Source organism: Sarcophilus harrisii, chromosome 3, assembly GCF_902635505.1.
Source record: "Sarcophilus harrisii chromosome 3, mSarHar1.11, whole genome shotgun sequence".
Taxonomy (NCBI): Eukaryota; Metazoa; Chordata; class Mammalia; order Dasyuromorphia; family Dasyuridae; genus Sarcophilus; species Sarcophilus harrisii.
The window spans coordinates 303357900-303381032 of NC_045428.1; the positions used below are offsets into that span (position 1 = coordinate 303357900).

The window sequence follows — 23133 nt, forward strand, 5'->3', positions numbered from 1 at the left end:
CATGATCAAAATACCATGGACACATGATCAGGATCATACAAGATTTAGCAGCTATTATTATAAAAGAGCAGAGGGTTTAAAATTTTCTAAAAGGCAAAGGAGATAGGATTACAATCTAGAATAATCTATTTAGAAGAATAATTGGGGGGGGAGGGGAAGGGACATTTAATGAAATAGAGGCCTTTCAAGCATTCCTCATCAATGCTGAACTGAATAGAAAATTTGATATTAAACCACAAGACCTAAGAGTAGCAGAAATTTTAAGAGATTAAACAAATTTAAACTATTTACATTCCTACATGGGAAGAAGGTATAATTAACTATTAAGAACTTTATCATCACTAAGGCAATTAGAGGGAGTCTACTTAGACAGAGAATATAAGTGTGAGACAAAGAAGAATGGAAAGGTGAGAGAGAAATGCACTGGGAAAATAGGAAATGGAGAAGAAGAAAGGGGAAAGTCATTTTATACACACAAAAAGAGTGCAAGGAATAGTTTATACAATGGAATGGGGAGGAATGAGAGTGGTAGGACAATACTTGAACTTTACTCTCATCTAAGCTGGTTCAAGGAGGGAAAAATCTACATATAAACAATTGGGTATAGAAATAGAACATACATACATATAAAGATACAGAAATCCATTTTACCCAATAGAGAAATAGAAGGGAAAGAGGCTAAGGGAAAGGAGTCAAGGAAGAGAATTAAAAGAAAATAGATTATGGGAGGCAGTGGTCAAAAGCAAAACAAACTCTTAAGGAAGGAGTGGAGGGGTGGGTGGAGGGAGGGAAGGAAAAATATAAGGGAGTAGGATAGAGTGAAATATAGTTAGCAATCATTTTGAATGTGAATGGAACTAAATTTACAAATAAAAAGAAAAATCATAAAATGGACTAGAAATCAAAATCCAACAATATGTTGCTCATAAGAAACACAATTTAAACAGGAAAAAAACAGTTAAAATAAAGGGTGAGAAGAGAATCTATTTTGTTTTAGCTTAAGTAAAAAAGGCCAGGATAGCAATTGTGATCTCAGAAAAAGCAAAAACGAAAATAGATCTAACTGAAGGAGATAACCAGGGAAACTACATTTTGCTAAAAGATATTTTATACCAGGGTTTCTTAAATTTTTTCTACTTGAAACTCCTTTTCACCTGAGAAATTTTTATGTGATCCCAGATATACAGGTATAAAAAATAGATATACAATCACTTAACTGATAATAAACCATAACTTTGTAACCTTCACATTGTTATAAGACTCCATAATATCCAAACTTTTTAAAAAAAACTTTTAATTTTCAAAACATATGCATAGATAATTTTCAACATTCACCCTTGCAAAATCTTGTGTTCCAATTTTTTTCTCCTTCTACTTCCTCTAGATGGCAAGTAATCCAATATAATAATCAAATTCTTAAAGGAAAAGTTAAGTGAGTTATAGGAGGAAATATATGGTAAAACTTTGGTTCATCCTTCATTTTTGAAAATGACTTGACTTGCATGTGAATTGGATTTAAGTGAGGTAGAGTTACAAAGTCATCAGCCTCACTCTCATAGTAAACTCTGAAAAAACTATAATAGTGGGGAAGCTCTATTTATCTCTCACAGAACTACATTAAATCTAACCACAAAAAAAAAAAACCAAGAAGGAGATAAAGAGAATTTCAGAAAAGTTAGTTATAACAGACTGCTAAAGAATATTGAATAGGAATAGAAAAGAGCTCAGCTGTGTATGATTCTTTCACAAAAAACTAAGTATTGAGGCAGAAAAACCTCTCAAAGAAGTACAGAAAAGAAATCCTATAAAATGCACCTTTTTGTGACCATAAAACTTACGTTCTATTTTTTTTCCTTTTGTTGAGGCAATTGAATGGATTAAGTGATTTGCCCAGAGTCACACAGCTAGAAAATGTTTAGTGTCTGAACCCAGATTTTGAACTCAGGTTCTCCTGACTCCAGGGCTGGTGCTCTATCTACTATATCATCTAGTGCTCCCAAAATTACTTTCAATAAAGGACCTTTGAAGCACAGATTAAAACCTAATTAGAAACTAAATAAGCTAACTCTAAAGAAAGAAAGAAATCAAAAAACAAATCATAATGACAACTATTCTACACTCACAAGAACAAGAAAGAGGGAATAGAATAATATGTACTGAAGAGAACTGGAATTCAGAACGCAATCCAGGGTAATTGATGCTGCAAGGTGACTTTAGGACAAAAGCTAAGGCATTCAATAATAATTTTAAAAAGTGATGAGTAAAGGGGAAGAAAGGGAGAGAAGCCCTTAGTTTATATGTGGGAGGGGGTTCCATTAATGAATGTTCTTATGGGTGAAGAAAATGAGGCCTAGGGATTTGGTGCCTAAAAAGTTCTGGAAGCAGAATGAAGGAATTGGAACTCTTGGAGGCAACTAGTACTTCATGAACATGAATAGAGCATGGACCTAGGGAGGAGATTTCCAGGTAAACGTAGAAGGAAAAAAGATCAATAAGAAAGAGTATGACTGCTTGCCATCTGGGGGAGGGGGTGAAGGGAGGGAAGGGAAAAGTTGGAACAGAAGTGAGTGCAAGGGATAATGTTGTAAAAAAAATTACCGAGGCATGGGTTCTGTCAATAAAAAGTTATAATAAAAAAAAAAAAAAAAAAAAGAGAGTATAGATCAATGAGAAGTTGGAGAAGAAATGTCCTATCATAGAACAGTGTCCTCTCTGACATCTGCAATGAATGGCATTGTTCTGAGAGTAAGGCACAATAGAAAAGGGGAATACAGAGGGAAAGCCTTGCAAGATGGTGGGCAGAAAGCACCTGGAGAACAAAGCCTAGAATGGATACCTTGGAAGCTTTGATTATATGAAGAATACAAAGAAAAGGGAGAGGGTTCAAGTATAGGGATCATGAATCAGAAAATGTGGGTCTTGAATAAATGGAAAGAGAAGACAAAGAATGAGTGAAATAAATTCTTTTTTCAAAAGGGGTGCAAAAATGAAATTAAAAGAACTAATGAGCAAACTAATTGAAGAGGAAAAGAGGAAAGAAAAAGAAGAGAAGGAAGAAATGTATGCTTAAATAAAAGCAGGAGATTAGGAATTAAAAAACAAAACACTAAAGGGAAACGGGTAATAAACAAGAATAGGGGATCTGGGGTGAGGCAAACAGTATAGAACAATGAGGGGTTGGGGAAGAAATGTCCTACCATAGGGCAGTGAAAAAATGTCCTAACATAGGGCAGTGTCCTCTCTTACATCTGCAACAAATAGCATTGTTCTGAGAGTGAGGCACATTGGACAGTGGGAATACATAAGGAAAGCCTTACAAGATGGTGGGCAGAAAATACTTGGAGAACAAAGCCTAAAATGGATATCTTTAGGGCTACCTTTAAAAAGAAAAGATTCAAGTAAAACAATTGAAGGAACATAATATTAGGCTTACATCAGAAGAAAGAAAAAAATCATAACAATTCTTCCCCTCCCCAATTTTAGAGACAGATGGAGGAAAATACAAAACTCTTCTAACTTCAGATGTGAATGAACTGAATAATATAAGGAAATAAAAAAGAATAACAGATCAGATAAGAAAAAAATTCAAAATCTGAAACATTTAAATATCAACAACAATCACAAAATAAAACTGAGAGAGTGAAGAAAAAATTATTATGCATCAAGTAAATAAAAAAAAAAGCAATCATTATCATCATGCTATCAGGCAAAGTGAAAACAAGTATTCCAAAAATAAAAGTAGATAAACAAAGAAATTATATTAGGCTGAAAGGGACCATAGACAACAAGTGAATATTCAGTAATAAACTTATTTGCAACAAATGCTTAGTAATAAAATTTGAAAAAGAAACATTATTTAAGCACAAGAAAACATAAACAGTAACACAATTTTAACAGAAGACTACAATATCCCTTTATCTATTTGGGATAAGTCTAACAGAAAGATAAACAAAAGAGAAAATATGGAATTGAACAAATTTCTGAAGACACTAGAGTTAAAGACTTACATTTCCTAACTGGGACAGCAAAAATGTATACATATTTCTCTGCACTACATGGAACTTTTACAAAAACCGACCAGATTCTAAGGAACAAAGATATGCAAACAAATGTAAGAAGGCAGATATATTCAATACATCCTTTACAAACCACAATGTAGTAAGAATAGAAATTGATTCAGGGACCACAAACAAGATACATACCCAAACAGAGACAGTGAAATTTTAAATAATTAATGGGTAAAGAAATTGATTGATATGATTTGAAACAATTAACAACTGTGTAAAAGAAAAAGATATTGATGAAACAAAATAACAAAATTTCTGAAATGCAACTAAAATAGTTCTTGGAAAAATTCATGCATCAACAAAATAGAAAAATAAAAGATTAATGAACTAAATAAATTAAATTATTTATTATAATTTAATTTAAAAATGAAAAATGAAACTTTTAAAAGTTTCAAAAAGCACAAAAAAGAATATGTTAAAAATTAGAGTGGAAATAGATAAATTGGAAACCAAAAAAAAAAAAAAAAAGAAATAATAAATAAAACTAAAAGCTGGGGGAAAAAACTAATAAAACTGTTAAATTTTTGGCTCACCTGAAAAGCAGAAAATTGAAGCAATAAAATAGCAAATGAGCAAAGTGAAATCATAGCTAAACCAAAAGAAATAAAAAGAATAATCAGAGCAATGTTATGCAGAATTATATGCTAAAAATAAATAAACAAACCTGAGAACACAAAGAAATGGAGAAGAGAAATGGAAAGAAATGGAGTATACTTCCAAAAAGTATACTCAAACTATTAGAAGAACCAAAGGAAGCAAATAATCTAATCACAGAAAGTTAAATAGATTTAACTCTAAATGAACAAAAGTGGGGGTGGAGGAGGAATTTTGGACCTGACAGGAAAATTCTATCAAGATTAATTTTTTTGACATTTTATAATTTTGAGTTCAAAATTCTTTCCCTTCTTCCAGCCCTTTTCCTTGCCATTGAGGCAAGCAATATGATACTCATTATACATGTGAAAAAATGCTAAATGAATTTTCCTTAGTAGCCATGGTACATCTCTCAAAAAAAAAAAAAAAAAAAAAAAAGCAAGAACAATAAAGTTAAAAAAAAAATCTTCAATCTGCACCATGAGTTCATCATTTTTCTCTCTGGAAGTGACTATTATTTTTCATCATCAATTCTTTAAATTTGTGGATCGTTTTCTTGATCAGAGAAGCTTAAATCTTTTATAATTTATTATTACAATATTGCTATTATTGCATATAATGTTCTTTGGGTTCTGTTTATTCTACTTTGTATCAGTTCATATCAGTTTTCCCAGTTTTTTCTGAAACTATCCCATACTTCATTTATTATAGCACAATAGTATCCCATCACAATTATATATCAAAACTTGTTCAGCCATTCCCCATGTGATGGGCATCTCCTCAATTTCCAAATAAGCTGTGATAAATCTTTTTTTTTTTTTTTTTTTTTGATCTCTTTGGAATATAGGCCCTAATGGTGATATTGCCAAGTCAAAGAGTATGTTACACAGTTTTATAGCATTTTGGGTCCAATTCCAAATTGTTCTCTAAAATGTACCAGTTTACTACTCCATCAAAAATTCATTGATATATCTATTTTCCCACATCCTCTCCAACATTTGTCTTTTTTCCTTTTTGTCACATAAGCCAACATGATAAGTATTTTATCAAAATTTTAGAAAACATTTTGTACCCATACTTCACAATTTATTTTCAAAGACTGAAAAAAATAACCCTACTCAGCTGTAAGAAACAGTACATATGATGAATACACAGAAGCATTGGTATATGTGAACTGATGCAGAGTGAGATAAGCAGAGACAAGAACAACTACAATAATGTAAATAAAAAGAACAAGACACCAAAAAAAAAAAAGTAACAAAATTATAAAGATCAAGTGGGACTGAAATGAAGAGATATGAGACTCCACTCCCCAACCTTCCAAAAAGGTGTTATACGTTTTCAAGCTTTTTCAATGTACTGATCAGTTTTGTTTTTTCTTTCCTAAAAGAAAAAAAAAATGGGGCAGCTAGGTGGTGCATTGGATAGAGCACCAGCCCTGAAGTCACAAGGACCTGAGTCCAAATCTAGCCTCAGCCATTTAACACTTCCTGGCTGTATGACCCTGAGCAAATCACTTAATCCTAATTGCCTCAGCAGAAAGAAAGAGAGAGAGGGGAGGGAGTGAGGGAAGGAAGGAAGGAAAATATTTGTCAGATGGGATGACTCGGGGAGGGTAATAGGGCAGAATGCATGGAATAGTGTGGTGAGATAAGAAACAGAAAATAGCATGCCTCTAAATAACGAAATCATACAGTGAGCAATGAAAGGCCATATGGAAGGTATAATCAGGTTCTAACACACAACTAAGGAGGAACCCTGAAGAAATACAGAGTAAAGAACATAAACAAGGAATTATATGAAAAGAATAATAGATCAGTTAGCTAAGTGATAAAGCAAAGGAATATCAGATAAGACAACTAGTTCTCCACTGATACATTTTCCACATCAGGATAAAATGAGGAAGACATACAGCACTTTCAGTGGACTCTGTGTTGAACTTTGGACAAGAATCACAGAAGATGAACAAACATGAATAGGTCTCAGTATCACTGGAGAAAATCTCTCTGATTTGGGAGGTTTCCTGACATCAGATATCCATTTGAATATCCTCCCTTCCATCTCCTTAACTATCCAAGGGATGTTTTCTTGTTAACACAAATAACTAATTGGTGAGATTTCAGGTGTTAATTGGGAATTTTAATAGGAGAGCAAACAAGCCTAAACCAAAGCACTCAATCTTTTTCATCTATGTGAAAAGCCAGTTCTGAGAGGGAAATGAAAAATGGTTTATGGGCACCAGACCTTTCCCTCCATAAGAGACAAGGGTTGGTAATCAAAAACATGACTTTTCCATCTCTCCTCCTTCAAGGTATCATTCAAACTCTTCTTCTATCAGTTCTTGGCACAGAAAAGGTCCTTAAAAATGCTTGTTAAATGATTAAAAGCTAGACATTTACTGTAAAAACTTGAACCTTGGCTTTGCTGAACTTCTAGCAAGTTCAATCTAATCCTCAGTTACTAGAGAACTCTCCTCTTCCTCTTACTTGTGCTTCTATCAATTTATCTGGATTTCACCAGTTTTACCTACTCATAGTTGTTTGCATATTCAATATGAATTAGTATCTAGAAACACAGCTACTTAACAGATATACAAAATAGTAACATTTTGCTCTTCCCCCAAAAAACATGCAAGCAGATCTATGTAGCATGGGCTTTTCACCAAAGCTGTTTTCATTTTTTATCAAAAATATCCTTTGAGATTTTCCCCTTACTCTTTTGTTCGATGAACTTACTTAATGTATTCATCAGAAGTCCAGTGCCATCCTGAGATCTGTTATGCATGGTCTCCATATCAGAAATCCATTGTTGAGATTCAGCAGATGAGGTCTGATGGCCTGGTACATGTTTTACTGAACTAGAATTTGAGAGTTTGCATCCTTCGTCTTCTGAATCACTAGAACTATCTTCACTACTTGAAGATGAAGAACTTTGGGATTCTGAAGAGCTATCAGAACTAGTCATCTGGTCCATTATACTAGCTTCTGCCTTCAGTTCTGAAAATAAAATAAGAAACAAATGAACAAATTTAAATTGAAAGCTAATGAAAATGTAAAGATGATGGCTATGAAATTTTTGATGAAAATGGGTAAAATCATACATTAATAGGATATAAGATATTATGTAAACAAAAGAACTTTTTAATATTGATTAGGATAATCAGAATTATAAACTAACATAGGCCATCAATACAGAACAATACAGAAATCTACATTCTACAGAGCATAAATGTGTCCTTACATTAAAATGTTAACATCTTATATAAAATATACTAAATGATCTGAAAAATAGATTTAAGGATATACTTAAAAAACAGAGAATCAATATATTATTTTTAGTAAAGTAAGACAGCTTAATTTTTTTAAAATCATGCTTATTTATTTTTAGTGTTCATTTAAAAAATTTTGAGTTCCACATTCTTTTCTGTCCCATACTCCTCCACCATGTGTGGAGAAGGCAAGCACATGATGCCTATTATATATGTGAAGCCATGCAAAATATAGTCCCACAGTAACCATATTGCAACAATAACAAAAAGCACAATACAAGAAAATAAAGTTTAAAAAATGTTTCAATCTATACTCTGAATTTATCAGTTCTATCACTGGAAATGGATAGTATTTTTCATCATAAGTCTTTTAGAATTGTCATGGATTATTGTATTGATCAGAATAGCTAATTATCATTACAATATTGTTCTTTCAGTGTACAATATTCTTCTTGTTCTTCTGCTCAATTCACTTTGGGCTGGTTCATATAAGTCTTCCTAGGTTTGTTCTGAAACCATCCCCTTTGCATTTTTTACAACACAATAGTTTTCCATCACAATCATATACTACAATGTTTAGCCACTCCCAATAGATAGGCATTTAGTTGCCTTTGTTTAGTTTCCTTAAATGTTTAAGTATTCTTTAAATGTTAAGAGTACATATACTTAATTCTAAATTAATGCTTGAGAACAATCCTTTTGCTTTTTAAAAAGGACTTAGAATACTGTATTATAAGCCCTACCAGAGACCAAAAACCCATAAAATAGTGCAGGAAGAGATCTTGGACATCATTCTGTCTAGAAGATTCACCTACCAGGAACTGAATTCCAGAGTGATGTACCTTATAGAAGGTTAGAAAGCTAAATTATGACAGAAGGAGAACAACTCTAAATTGAAGACTCTTTGCAGGCCATTCTGCCTCAAGAATATCTCTTAAATATCTCTCTAAAATATGCTAAAATCACAAAAAAATTTTCTATCAGTGAAATATTCCCTCTTTAAGCCAGATAAATAGTGCTTTGGCAATGACAGAACCATAATATGAATGAAGCAGAAAATAATTCAATCAAAGTTTCAGAGAGATAATAAGAGTTAATAGAAAATTCTTGATGGCAAAAAAAAACCTAAAACTAACCTGACATTCAAGTCAGACAACTTTTTTGGTATTATGTTCCCAGGGAAAACAAACTAAAGAATTACTTAGTTCTCTTGATAAATACATCCATAGGCTCCCTGTGAATGTGTATTTAGGAAGGCATTAAACTAAAGTAGAATCAGTAAAGAGAGAAATATATCCTAATGAAATTAAAATAAGAATGATGGTAGGAATGATACTCTATGATTCTTAATTTTTCAGATAAATATTAACATGGAAGAAAATTTGGGAAAATTTTTTTTGGCTTTAGATGTTTATCTATCCATACATGGATCATAGATATTAAACGAAATTAACAGGAGGTTGTGATATAAATTAGAGTATAGAAGTTAGATGACTACATGGAAAGGACACCAGAAAGAGGATTCCTGCATTGGGTTGGAGACTTTGTATAGAAAAGATACAAGTCAACCATAATTCAAAAAGAAACTTCTATCGTTTACTTTTTTTTGTAAAAAGAGACATTGAATTAACCTTAGAGAAATCTCCTAGCAGCCTTAAATAAATCTATCCAAGAAAGAAAATAGTAAGGGACTCTTAATTATTATTCTTGAACTATAAATGTGTTCTAAAAGATAAAATCTCACTGTTTCTCTTAAAAAAATACAAAGAATCTATTAAAGCAAGTCATAGAAAAGGGAAGCAGGAACCAAAGAATCATGACAAGGAGGTGATCCAAATACCTGACTTTTTCTCCTTTACTACCATTTTAGATGGAAAACTGAATGAATGAGCTTGAAAATAGGAACTCAAAAGTGACATTTGTGATTAAACAGAATGAATTAAAGAGAATGAAAAGTGAATAGAGCAAAGAAAATAAGATATAATGACAGCAATGTAAATAAAAAGAGAATTACACACATATACACACAACCAATTGGGCATATTAGAAAAATATAAAGCAGAAATATGACTTAAAAGAATGGATATTAAACAACACTTCTCGCAGACATGGGACAGCCATAACTGTGACACACTTATACATGTTTTTGGACTTTATTTATATATTGATCAGTTATTGATTTTTCCCCCCTCTTCTTTTTCTTTCTTTCATCTTTAAAAATTCCTATTATGAGGAATGGCTGTCTAGGAGGAAGAAAGGAAACTTTGGTGATATAAAAAATAAAAGACATCAACAAAAACTTATTTAAAAAAAAAAAGATGAGAGGAAAACATCCTTTATCTCTGAGGCAAAATCCAGTTTATAGGTTAGGGAAAATATTTAAGTCAGAAAGTGTTTTGGTTTTAGCTGGAAACTTTCCAGAAAGGAAATGGATTCATTCAGGTCTCACAACCTGAGAAATGGATAAAAGACTGACTGTCAGAGGCAGCTCTAAATGGCCTATAGCTAGGAACCCAAAGGAGGGTGTGCCAACATATCATAGATTAAAAAACAAAAGCTCCCTTCAGAGGTACTTAGTTATAAAGGAGAGAGAAAGAGGAAAAATGGATATCATGTTAGGTTTTAATACTTTCTCCCAACTAACTTTTTCTCAAAACTTACAAAACCATCAGAAATCTAATAGGTTAGAGGCTTAAAAAAGATAATAATGCAAATATTTTACAAGAAGTAACAGAGGAAAATAATGAGAGATTTAGAATATAAAGAAAAATTTTAAATATAGATAACTTGTTTTAATAAGGTTGAACTTGATTTTCCTCCTAAATTCCAATACTCAAACCTTTATAAAGCTTCCAAATTCTTTGGACGATATACCAAGGAAATCATATGGCTGTGATCAATTTTGAAGAAACCAATGTTGCAATTCATAACTCAGGACATCCCAAAAGACTGTTTTTCACATATTGGTGTTAGGTTCCATATATGTATATACAATTATCACTAACAAATTTTGGTAAAATACTTTCCCATTAATTTCTGTCAAATGGTCAGAGAATCAAAAGGTGGGAAAAAAGAACTTCTTCCACTGATTTCACCTACCCTCTATGGGTAAACTGAATATGATTCAAGTAATATGTTCGTCACTCCAGATTGAAGAGGAAAATGGAATCAAAGAAGATTCTTATATTCCTATGCTGAAGAAAAGCAACAGAATTCATGTCTCTGAGCTATCTTGGAAGAAGTAAACAGATACTAGTCTTAGCAAAGCTCTTGTCTGAGGTATTAAAAATTGCATATGATTGACTGAAATGCTTATGGATAGGGGAATATATTGAGAAATTCCTGTGGCATTTAAAAAAAAATATGTCATTAATTGGGAAAATAAAAAATGTGGACAATCATGTCAGGAAAAAACTCAAAAGTTCTCGGTTATATAGAATATTTATAGTATTTTTAAAGTAGGGAAGACTTGGTGGTGATGAAATATCAGTTCAGTTAGAGGAAATCAAAGAATTGTAAATACCCAATCATTTATTCCAAATTATATCCAAAGTATTAATACTACTGAATACTACTGATAGCATTCCCAAAAAGCAACTGTATATTGATTTATTAATATAAATGTGTAATAAATATATAATATGTATACACTTGTACATAGATGCATAGTTTTTATAGATACACACAAACGTAATACACATATGTATATACATAGTTATAAATGTGCATGTAGACATATATACATTATATATGTGTATATTGATATATAGGGTCTTCCTAGAGTTCTGAATTTTCATGAATTTAATCATTTTGGGCTATATGATAATATATCTCTGACATTTAAGAGTGAATTTATTGAAATTTAGGACAACTATATAGTGTCCTAAAGAATACATAGTTCTATTTCAAATCATATGATAAACAACAGATGCTATGATAGATGAAATGGCAAACCATATCCTGTGACTGTCAAAAGGGAAGACCATATCAGATGTCAGGAGAAAAACTGAATGTGCCTTTTAATACTATTTACAGATTGTTGTTACCCTACTTAAAAATTAATCCAATTTAAAAGACAAATGTTTTAAAGTTCAAAAGTGGCACAATAACTACAGCTTTTGTAACAAAACAAGCTTGCAAACTTTTTGTACCAAAAATGTATATTTTATTCTAGTTAAAAATTTGATGTCATAATTAATGAAGATAAAGAAAAGAAAAAAAAGATCAGAATGTGCAAAAAAATTTTGTTTATACAAGTAAAATCATTCTTTTAAAAATGAATTTCAAATCTTAACTATTTGTCAAAGGAAAACAAAATACAAACATTACACAATGAAGTTCTTTCCTTATAGAATTGAGAATTAAAGTCAAAAGCATATATATGCTTAGCTGAATTATTTGTTAAGTAATTTGTAATTACCCCTGAAACAAAGCAATCACTAAGGGTAACTCATTATAATCTGAAAAATTTTGCTATACAATACTATTTTTTATAATAATATTTATTATGAGGATAATATGAGGCAATTACTATATGCAGAACACTGTGCTATACATTGAGGGACATAGAATGTTTTGATAAGAAATTTCCATTTCCATAGAGATTACTATCTAATGGTAGTTTGTAGCAGAAATCTTTCCCAAAAATCATGTTTCAAAAACCAGAATCATCTTGTGTTGTAGTTCTTTAGATTAGTACTTCATAGCTAGTGCTTTGATTTCAGTGCAACTTAATTATGTACTCATTGTACATACATTCCTCAGTTTTTAGTTTCACACACACACACACACACACACACACTTTTAAGTTCCTACTTTCAATTTCATTCGTTCCAGTACCTCTTGTACCATTTGCTAATTTTTCTAGCTATATATCTTATTTTCCCTACTACACTAAAAAATTCAAAGGGTCTATTTCTTACATTTTAGCTGAAGTACATAGTCTTGAATGCATAATGAGCACTGACTACTTTTTAAATAATCTTAATTCCAGTGCCTATCCTTAATTATTTTCTATTAATCCTGTATATAGCTTGCTTTGTATATGCAATCATGCTATCCCATATGTGAAAAAGAGAGCACCTTTTATGAATTTAAGAAGCATTTGCTTATCTTCCAATGGAATGGTTTGATCTACTGTTTCATCAAGGACTTTTTCCAGCCCAGACTTCAAGTTACAGGACAAGCTGAAAAACCTAGGTGAGAAGCAATGAAAGAAGGAAAGGCAGTGGAAATAGTTAAGGATACAGTTAGGTTTTTTTAAGCCAATTTTCCACCTCACCCTCCTTGTAACAGGAAGGTTCAATTATCATGGCAAACTTAGGATAAGAGGCAAAGAAAATTTCTCTTAGCTCCCTCTAACCTGGTTTTCCTGACATTGTCTCGATAATGTTTGGGGCAGGGAGATTTTAAGCAAAGAAACTAGTTAGTATATAGCTGTTTTTGTTGCCCTTGCTCTTGATAAATCTCAAATTCAGGATCCCTTGGAATTAAAAGCTCTGAGTTCTGTTTGTCTTCTCAACTCTGCATGGACTGGAAACAAGAGAGGTTTGAGACTAATCAGAAATTTGATCTCTCATGCCAAAAGAGAAAGAGTAAAGAGAGAAGAGAGGCAGATAGACCATTATCATATCTGAGACTAAGCAAGAAGCAGTTGCTAAATGCTCTGGGGTTACTGGCAAGTAAAACCAAAAGCATAAGCTGGAGAAAACTGAAAGAAATGTTCTCCTGCTTCTGTTCAATAGGGCTGTTAATGTCCCAAAGAGAGAGAAATAAAACATACTATGTTTTATGGTTGAGATGAGGGCAACATTCAAAAAATCTGCACTGCTCTGATCTATTCTTGACTGGCACTACATTGCATTTATCTATTATTGCCCTCCTACCAAGTGACAGCTTATCTTCAGCCTTGAAGTGGATCCAAAAGCCAGATAGGAAAGTTGTTTTTCAAACAAGGGAGGTGTATTCAGCATTACTTCTTGAAAAAAAAGAAACTGCATATTTTTTCAACTTGTACACCATCACCATATTATCTCTCATACACACGACAATTTGTGGACTAAGAAAACTGTGGGGCAACATAGTTGCACATTAAATATATATAATTTATATTATATTATATATTATTAATATAATATCTATTAAAATTTATGCCTAACATGATTCTATCATGATATTCTATCTACTCCCTATACGGAGTTGAATTTAATTAAATTAAAAAGAATAAACAAAAATCCTACTATCTTAAAGACAAAACTAACATTTTTACTTGAAATATTCACAAACACACAATTAGACATTCTGTGATTCCCTTTTACCTCTTTCAATATCATCCATAGGAGATTCTGGAGACATTTTTTCTTTTGGAGGAGAATGTTTCATATTGTTTGATGTTTTAACTGCATTTCTCATTTGTTGTTGTTGCTGTTCGAGTCGAGACTGAATTTTACTGCTTCCTTCAGCTCTGCAAGTATATTAAAGTTCCCCAAAAAGAAGACATTAATAATTCCAATGTATTATGATTCTTATAGTGTTACTATAATTAAACACTAGTTTTTAGATATAGCAAATGTTAAAAGTTTTAAATAATTAAAATTATAAAAATAAAAGGTGAAGAATGCTCTGTCAAAATTCCTATTAAAATCAAGTCTCTTTGATATTTGAGTATCTAGAAGTCTAGGGAAGAAAGTGAAATACTTGACTGAGGGTGGAGAGGAGAACCTACCCCTAAAGGACCAAACATTTATTAAGTACCTATTACATGCAAGGCACTGTGCTAAGCACTTTTATAAATATTACCTCATTTGATGTCCACAACAACCTATGAATTAAGTATTATTATAGTCCCCATTTGATGGTTAAGGAAACTGAATAAGGCAGAAATTAAATTATTTGCCCATAGTCATACAACTAGTGTCTGAAATCAAAATCAAACTCAGTTCTTCCTGTCGAATAAGATATTTGCAAAGTGCTTAGCATATTACTTAGAACATAAGTGCCATATCAACAGTCTCTTCCCCTTCTTTTCCCTGTATCCTGACTCCAGACCCAGCATCCTATCCACTTTAACATCTAATTACCAGAATCTTGCTTACTGGAAAATGATCTTGTAAACTTCAGAGGGTCAAAGGATTTGAAATTTTAATCAGTATCCTAGCAGGATCCTTGGTACAGTGGTGGTTGATGGCAGTGACTGCATGAGGAACTGTGAAGACCGTGTATTTTTAAATCAGCAGGAGTCAGGAATTCAGGTTAGGGGAAAATCATCAGTCTTTATTCTCAGTGAAGAAGGATCGGAGGTGGAAGAGAATCGACGATAGCAATGTGTGCAGCTGAGTCAAGAAGCTAGCTAGACCAGCAGCCACACAACCAGCAGCTCGGAGTCTCGAACCCAGCCCAATCTCTCCCAGCGTCTCTTCCTGTCTCTCTCTGCCTCCACCCACCAAAATCGTCATTTTCTATACAACACATCAGGACTTGCACAGAGAGTGGGCAGGGACCATTCTTTATCCAATCATGTATATTAATAAAGTATAGCCCAATTACTATTTAGCCTCACGTACTTGGGACCTCAGTGCATCAACTCAAACCTCAGCCCATTACAAGGAACTAAGGGCAAACTACATACAGTGAGGAAAGGCAATTTCAAGACTAAAAGAAGCCTAGTAGAAAGTTCCTTATACCTAAGAATACTTGAGTAAACACATTATAATGGGATCTTTAGCTGAGAGCTTTCTTTCTAAAAACCTCAGAGCAGTGCCCCTAGAACCTGAGGAAAGAGAAGTAGTCAGCCATGTTTTAGGGGCCTGACCTGCTAATATTAAGTTTGGAGACTGTTCTGGTTACAACTTTTATAATATTTCTCCTGATAGAATGAAAACTCTTGGATGCAAGAATTTGTTTTAATTTATCTTTGCATCTGTGGCATCTTGTACAATGCCTGACACATAAGTAATCATATAATAAATTCTTATTGACTTATTGAAAAAAATATTCAGCTGTTATGTTGTTCTTCCATCCAGATCTTTAAGTGAATATGAACCCATATCTTTCCTATTTTGAAGGAACAAAATACAGTTAAGAAATAGTTTAAAAAATCTGTTGAAGATTTTTAAGGGCTGATGAGAGTTAACCTTGACTACTTCCCCTTCCCCAATTTCCTAAATCGAGTAGCCCAACCATGTCTTTCATTGTATTCTTGCACACAAGAAGTTCTTTTTTTTTCTGAGACTATGGGGTTAAGAGACTTGCCCAGGGTCATATAGCTAGGAAGTATTAAGTATCTGAGGCCACACTTGAACTCAGGTCCTCCTGACTTCAGAATTGGTGCTCTATCCACTGCACCACCTAGCTGCCCCCATATTCATTCTTTTAAACTTCTATTACTAATATTCTAATATACCCTTTTATCACCTTGAGCAGTTAGGTAGCTCAGCAGATGCTTTCATGGCTCCAAAGTATACTGGCACATAGTAATAGTAGGCATTTAATAAATGCTTATTGATTGAAACACACTTAATAAATGCTTACTGAATAAATAACAAATTGAATCCAAATTAGTCAAGAAGTATATTGCATCACAGAATCTGGGTTTCTAATATATCTTAGAGATTATATAGTACAACTCAACAAATATATAAGGAAATGAAACATTAAGTGAATTGCCATAGATTCCAAGGTAAGTGACAGTCAGATTTGAGATTCAATCCTTGTTTCTCTGACTCAGAATCCACTGTTCTTTCTAGTACAATATGAAGAATGTAACAACTGAGGAGGAAGAGAAAAATGAATGTAGAGCTTTTTAAATGGAAATAGTTTCCTGTCTTAATAGAACTCTAAAGGTGTCAGCAGTAAATATGCTAATTTTTGGATAGAGATAGAAGATAATAGTATGGTGTTTGGCAATTTCCTACTGAAGCTATGAAAGTGGTTGTACGTCAATCTGACATGACCAATTAGGCACTATGGTGTCTTATTTGGGAAATGTTAAGTCTGTTGAGACTTGACAAACCAAATGACAACTACTATATTTCTAGAGTTTACAAAGAAATGATTGATCCTACATGAATTAATCTGTAATCTGTATCTGTAAATATTACAAAAAAGAGAGAAGGAAACTGGGGAGCAAAAGTAGTATTTTCATTATTACTAATGTTTGAATATAAGGACTTTATTAGAGGAAGACAAATATGGGAAGTGAAGAGTTGATCGAGAAGATTATATCAGTACAGGACTTTTTTTCGCCCTGAGGTAAGTGGGGTTAAGTGACTTGTCCAAGGTCACACAGCTAGTAAGTGTTAAGTGTCTGAGGCTAGATTTGAACTCAGATCCTTCTGACTTCAAGGCCAGTGCACTGTGCCATCTAGATGTCCCTAGGACTTGTCTTTTTAGACAATGAATGGAAATAATAGATTCTAGGCTCAGGATGGAGTCCATCTAATGAGGATAAAAAAGAATGTCCAGTGTCTGTGCCAATAAGAGACTGGCCTAATGAAGAGGGTTTTAAACTGAAAACAGAAAAACAAAAAACCAAAACAAACAAAAACCAACTGCCCAGATACAACTGTTAAGCTAGATACACTGAGAAGGAATTTGTAACTTTATTTTGTGTGCAATAAACTTTTCCAATCTGGTAAAGCCTTCCTCAGAAATATGTATTTAAATTTATATAATAAAACATATAAGATTACAAAAAAGAAAAGAATTATATTTAAACACAGTTATCAAAGTATCATAGACCCCAACTTAGGAACTTCTGCCATAGAATATTGAAAAGAAAAGAAAATTAGCAAAAGTCCAGTGATTTATAATTTATAGGAATCAACAACTAGGTGAGAGGCAGAAATTATATATGTGGCATTAGAAGTCTCTTTGCTAATGCACAGAATACAAGAACTCAAAGTTCAAAGTTGCTGTTGGCGAATGTTTGTGGCAGCCCTTTTTGTAGTGTCTAAAAACTGGAAACTGAATGGATGTCCATCAGTTGGAGAATGGCTGGATAAATTGTGGTATATGAATATTATGGAATATTACTGTTCTGTAAGAAATGACCAACAGGATGATTTCAGAAAGGCCTGGAGAGACTTACACGAACTGATGCTGAGTGAAATGAGCAGGACCAGGAGATCATTATATACTTCAACAACAATACTATATGATGACCAGTTCCGATCGACCAGGCCATCCTCAGCAACGAGATCAACCAAATCATTTCCAATGGAGCAGTAATGAATTGAACCAGCTATGCCCAGAAAAAGAACTCTGGGAGATGACTAAAACCCATTACATTGAATTCCCAATCCCTATATTTATGCCCACCTGCATTTTTGATTTCCTTCACAAGCTAATTGTACAATATTTCAGAGTCTGATTCTTTTTGTACAGCAAAATAACGTTTTGGTCATGTATAGTTATTGTGTATCTAATTTATATTTTAATATATTTAACATCTACTGGTCATCCTGCCATCTGGGGGAGGGGGTGGGGGGGTAAGAGGTGAAAAATTGGAACAAGAGGTTTGGCAATTGTTAATGCTGTAAAGTTACCCATGCATATATCCTGTAAATAAAAGGCTATTAAATAAAAAAAAACAAAAAAAACAAAGTTGCCGTTGGACTCATAGGACTTTAGAAAGAGAAAGACAGGCCAGGAATGCTGTAAATGTCTAAGTCTTTATTATAAGACACATCTTAATGCACACAAGAAAAAACATTAGGCCTAACTTGAAACACCCAGTACCTGGGACATAGAACAGAAGAGACAATTGAGGGGTTCAGAGTCAAGGTCTTAGTCACCTGAGGGGGTAAAGATGTAATTAAGTCTCAGGCAAAGTGGGGAAGGAAACAATGAGAGCCAGGGTTGGATATGATGATCTTTAGATAGCAGGAGGACAAATGAGGTCGGTGATGGTTCTATAACTCAACAAAGCCAGATTATACCAAGCCTTCATCGCTCCTCCTTCAATGTGGGGACAGGTGAGCTCCCTTCTCCATGCCAAGGCAGTGCTTATGAACAAAGGCCATGGATTTTTAATGATAAAAAGATCTAGAGTAGATATGTCTGATTTTTCTCACCTCTACTGTCACAGGTAAAGAAATGCTAGAATGACACAGCAAAAGTCATTTACTGGCCACCGAAGTCACAGAAGTTGGGAAGCTCTGTGGAACCAGCATGGACCTTCCATTCCTCATTGATGGAAGATTCCAGAAAAGTGGATAAAGCAGGTAAAAAGAAAGAACGGTGAGCTTCCCTCCCATTAAAAATACAACTAAAGCATTTTTTTTAAGACAACAGAATTCATAAGAAAGTTAACCAGAAATCAATGTAAGGAAGTTAACATAATCTCATAGGTTGGAAAGATGATGTAACTCATGACAGAATGGAGTATGACAATGGGAGAATTTACCTTGTTATTAAGTAAAAAGTAAAAGAGATAGAGGAGTGGTGGCATCCTCTATCAAGAGGATATACATAAAAAAATAACAACAAAGTTCATATGGAAAAACAAAAGGTCAAGAATTTCAAGGGAATTAATGAAAAAAAAAATCAAATGAAGGTGGCCTAGCTGTACCAGATCTAAAATTATATGATAAAGCAACAGTTACCAAAACCATTTGGTATTGGCTAAGGAATAGATCAATGGAATAGGTTAGGTTCAAAGGACAAAACAGCCAATAACTATAATGGGCTGAAGCTCGAGTTGATGCACTGAGGTCCCAAGCACATGAGGCTAAATAGTAATTGGACCATACTCTATTAACATATATGCTTGGAGAAAGAATGGCCCCCACCCACTCTTTGTGCAAGTACTGATGTGTTGTATAGGAAATGATGATTTTGGTAGGTGGAGGCAGAGGGGAGGAAGAGAGATGGGGAGAGAAGGCTGGCTGGCTTCTGGTCTGGCTGGCTTCTTGACTCAGCTGCACACATTGTGATTGTGAACCCCCCTTCACCTCTGAATCCCCTTCACCTCCAATCCTTCTTCACCTCTACTGAGAATAAAGACTGAAGATTTTCCCTTAACCTGAATTCCTGACTCTGGCTGATTTTAAAATAAGTAGTTATCACAAATAACTTTAATAATCTAGTCTTTGACAAACCCAAAGACCCCAGTTTTGGGGATAAGAACTCACTATATATTGTTGGGAAAATTGGAAATTAGTATGGCAGAAACTAGGCATTGACCCACACTTAACACCGTACACCAAGATAAGGTCAAAATGGATTCATGATCTAGGCATAAAGAATGAGATTATAAATAAATTGGAAGAGCATAGGATAGTTTACCTCTCAGACTTCTTTAAGAGGAAGGAATTTATGACCAAAGAAGAACTAGAGATTATTATTGATCACAAAATAGAAAATTTTGATTATATTAAATTGAAAAGTTTTTGTACAAACAAAACTAACACAAACAAGATTAGAAGGGAAGCAATAAACTGAGAAAACATTTTTACAGTCAAAGATTCTGATAAAGACCTCATTTCCAAAATATAAAGAGAGGATTGACTCTAATTTATAAGAAATCAAGCCATTCTCCAATTGATAAATGGTCAAAGGATATGAACAGACAATTCTCAGATGAAGAAATTGAAACTATTTCTAGTCATATGAAAAGATGCTCCAAGTCATTATTAATCAGAGAAATTCAAATTAAGACAACACTAAGATACCACTACACACCTGTCAGATTGGCTAGAATAACAGGGAAAGATAATGCGCAATGCTGGAGGGGATGTGGGAAAACAGGGACACTGATACATTGTTGGTGGAATTGTGAATACATCCAGCCATTCTAGAGAGCAATTTGGAACTATGCTCAAAAAGTTATCAAACTGTGCATACCCTTTGATCCAGCAGTGTTTCTACTGGTTTATATCCCAAAGAAATCTTAAAGAAGGGAAAGAGACCTGTATGTGCAAGAACATTTGTGGCAGTCCTCTTTGTAGTGGCCAGAAACTGGAAACTGAGTGGATGCCCATCAATTGGAGAATGGCTGAATAAATTGTGGTATATGAATATTATGGAATATTATTGTTCGGTAAGAAATAACCAGCAGGATGATTTCAGAAAGCCCTGGAGAGACTTACATGAACTGATGCTGAGTGAAATGAGCAGGACCAGGAGATCATTATATACTTCAACAACAATATTGTATAATGATCAATTCTGATGGACGTGGCCCTCTTCAACAATGAGATGAACCAAATCAGTTCCAATAGAGCAGTAATGAACTGAACTAGCTATACCCAGCAAAAGAACTCTGAGAGATGACTATGAACCATTACATAGAATTCCCAATCCCTATATTTTTGTCCACCTGCATTTTTGATTTCCTTCACAGGCTAATAGTACACTATTTCAAAGTCTGATTCTTTCTGTACAGCAAAATAACTGTTAAGACATATATACTTATACTGTATTTAATTTATACTTTAACATATTTAACATGTATTGGTCAACCTGCCATCGGGGGAAGGGAATGGAGGGAAGGAGGGGAAAAAGTGGAAGAAAAGGTTTGACAATTGTCAATGCTGTAAAATTACCCATGCATATAACTTGTAAATAAAAAGGTATAAATAAAAAATAAAAAAGAAGATATACTTGTATGGAAATTTACAAATTTGAGTGGGAAAAAACATTCAGGAGCAAAAGGAAGGAGTTGCTGAAATGATATTGCAATCAGAATATAATATATATATATGTATGTATGTACATACCCGCCAAATGGAGGAAATAAGATTTTGATAGTTTTTTAATTAATGCTTTTTTAAAAAAACCACAGTTTTTATTTCTAGTAATACACCCCCTACACACACACACACACACACACACACACACACACACACAAAACCTTCCCTTATAACAAAGAAATACACTTAAGTAAAATGAAATATTTTGGTCACAGCTGACAATATATACCTTATTTGTATCTAGTCTACCACTTCTCTGCCAGAAGCATATTCACAGGTCAGTCCTCTGAAATCATGATTGGATCCTGTATCAATATTGTGGTCATTATGTAAACTGTTCTCTTGGCTCTGCATGCTTTTGATGAATGAGATTTTTTTTTTTTTTTTTTTTTTAAAGAAAGTAATCTGGTTAGAAGGAACTCATTGATGAAGTATGATTCTTAAAAATCACAAAAGATAAATGGGCAAGTAAATGAGTTTAGATACAAAAGAATGGTAGAGTTCTCTAATAATAGTGTTAGGAAGACTCAAACCCAGAATTAATTGAGACTTGGGAAAAATGCTAAGGACAGAAAAGTGATACACACACACACACACACACACACACGGATGGTTGCATATAAAGGCCAAAAGGAAGATAGAAAAGGGATAAGATTATTGCTTGGAGTGGAAACAACAAAGAGAAAGTAGAAATACAAAATATCTACTTTGCTTCTGTTTTCTTCCAGGGAAAAAACAATCTTTAGAAACAGAAAGATAGTACTTGCTTTGGCAGCACATATACTAAAATTAGAAATAGAAGGATAAAATATAGTTGTTAGAGAATTTAAACTTAAGATAAGAGAATAGATAGAAAACAGGACACTAATGGAGACCAAAATACAATATTCCAAATGAGCGAGTCAAAATAAATCATAGACACCACTAAAATTATATTAAAAGAAATGTATACCAAGATATTTGGAACTGTAACAATTCACATTTACATAATTTAAAGTTTTATATCCAGCTAAAAGAAATCTTAGAGACAACTTCATGTCTCTGGACCTGGAGTTAAAAATTAGAAAACTAACTAATCAATGATCCAAAAAGAAGCCCCAAAGAAAAAAATATCAAAAATCAAAATTGAGAGATGCAGAACAGAAATTTTAACAAAAAACACAAGATTTTGGGAAGGAAAAGATTAATAGAGGTTGGAAGAAAGATTGCATAGTAGTAGAAAGCAATGTAGTGAGTTCTGTTCCATAAACTTCTTCAAATAAATCTAAAAAATATACTAAACTACATTTAGTACAACTAAACTTGAAATGTTGGTTGGTTTTTCTATTCAAAATGGCTCAAGGAATACCATCCAGGTAGGATGAAGGAATGCTTAAATGGAAAGAATGGAAGAAATGCTTAAAAGGGAAAATAATTAAGAAGGAAAGTAAAAAAGAAAGATGACTAATCTATTGGAGCTGTGAAATACATATAAGGATTTTTCTCAAAGAGGGGAAAAGAGGTAGAACAGGAT

At 33.2% G+C, this 23133-nt stretch overlaps 1 protein-coding gene across 1 annotated transcript in view; it reads right to left on the reverse strand.

Annotated features, from left to right (window-relative positions):
- EAF2 (ELL associated factor 2) overlaps positions 1–23133 on the reverse strand; it is a 58676-nt gene that overhangs the window by 12266 nt on the left and 23277 nt on the right. Inside the window, exons 4-5 of the mRNA XM_031959725.1 lie at positions 14247–14392; positions 7397–7657 (exon numbers count right to left, since the gene is read on the reverse strand). Of these exons, the coding sequence (XP_031815585.1) occupies positions 7397–7657; positions 14247–14392 (407 nt within the window). The remainder of the gene's footprint in view (positions 1–7396; positions 7658–14246; positions 14393–23133) is intronic.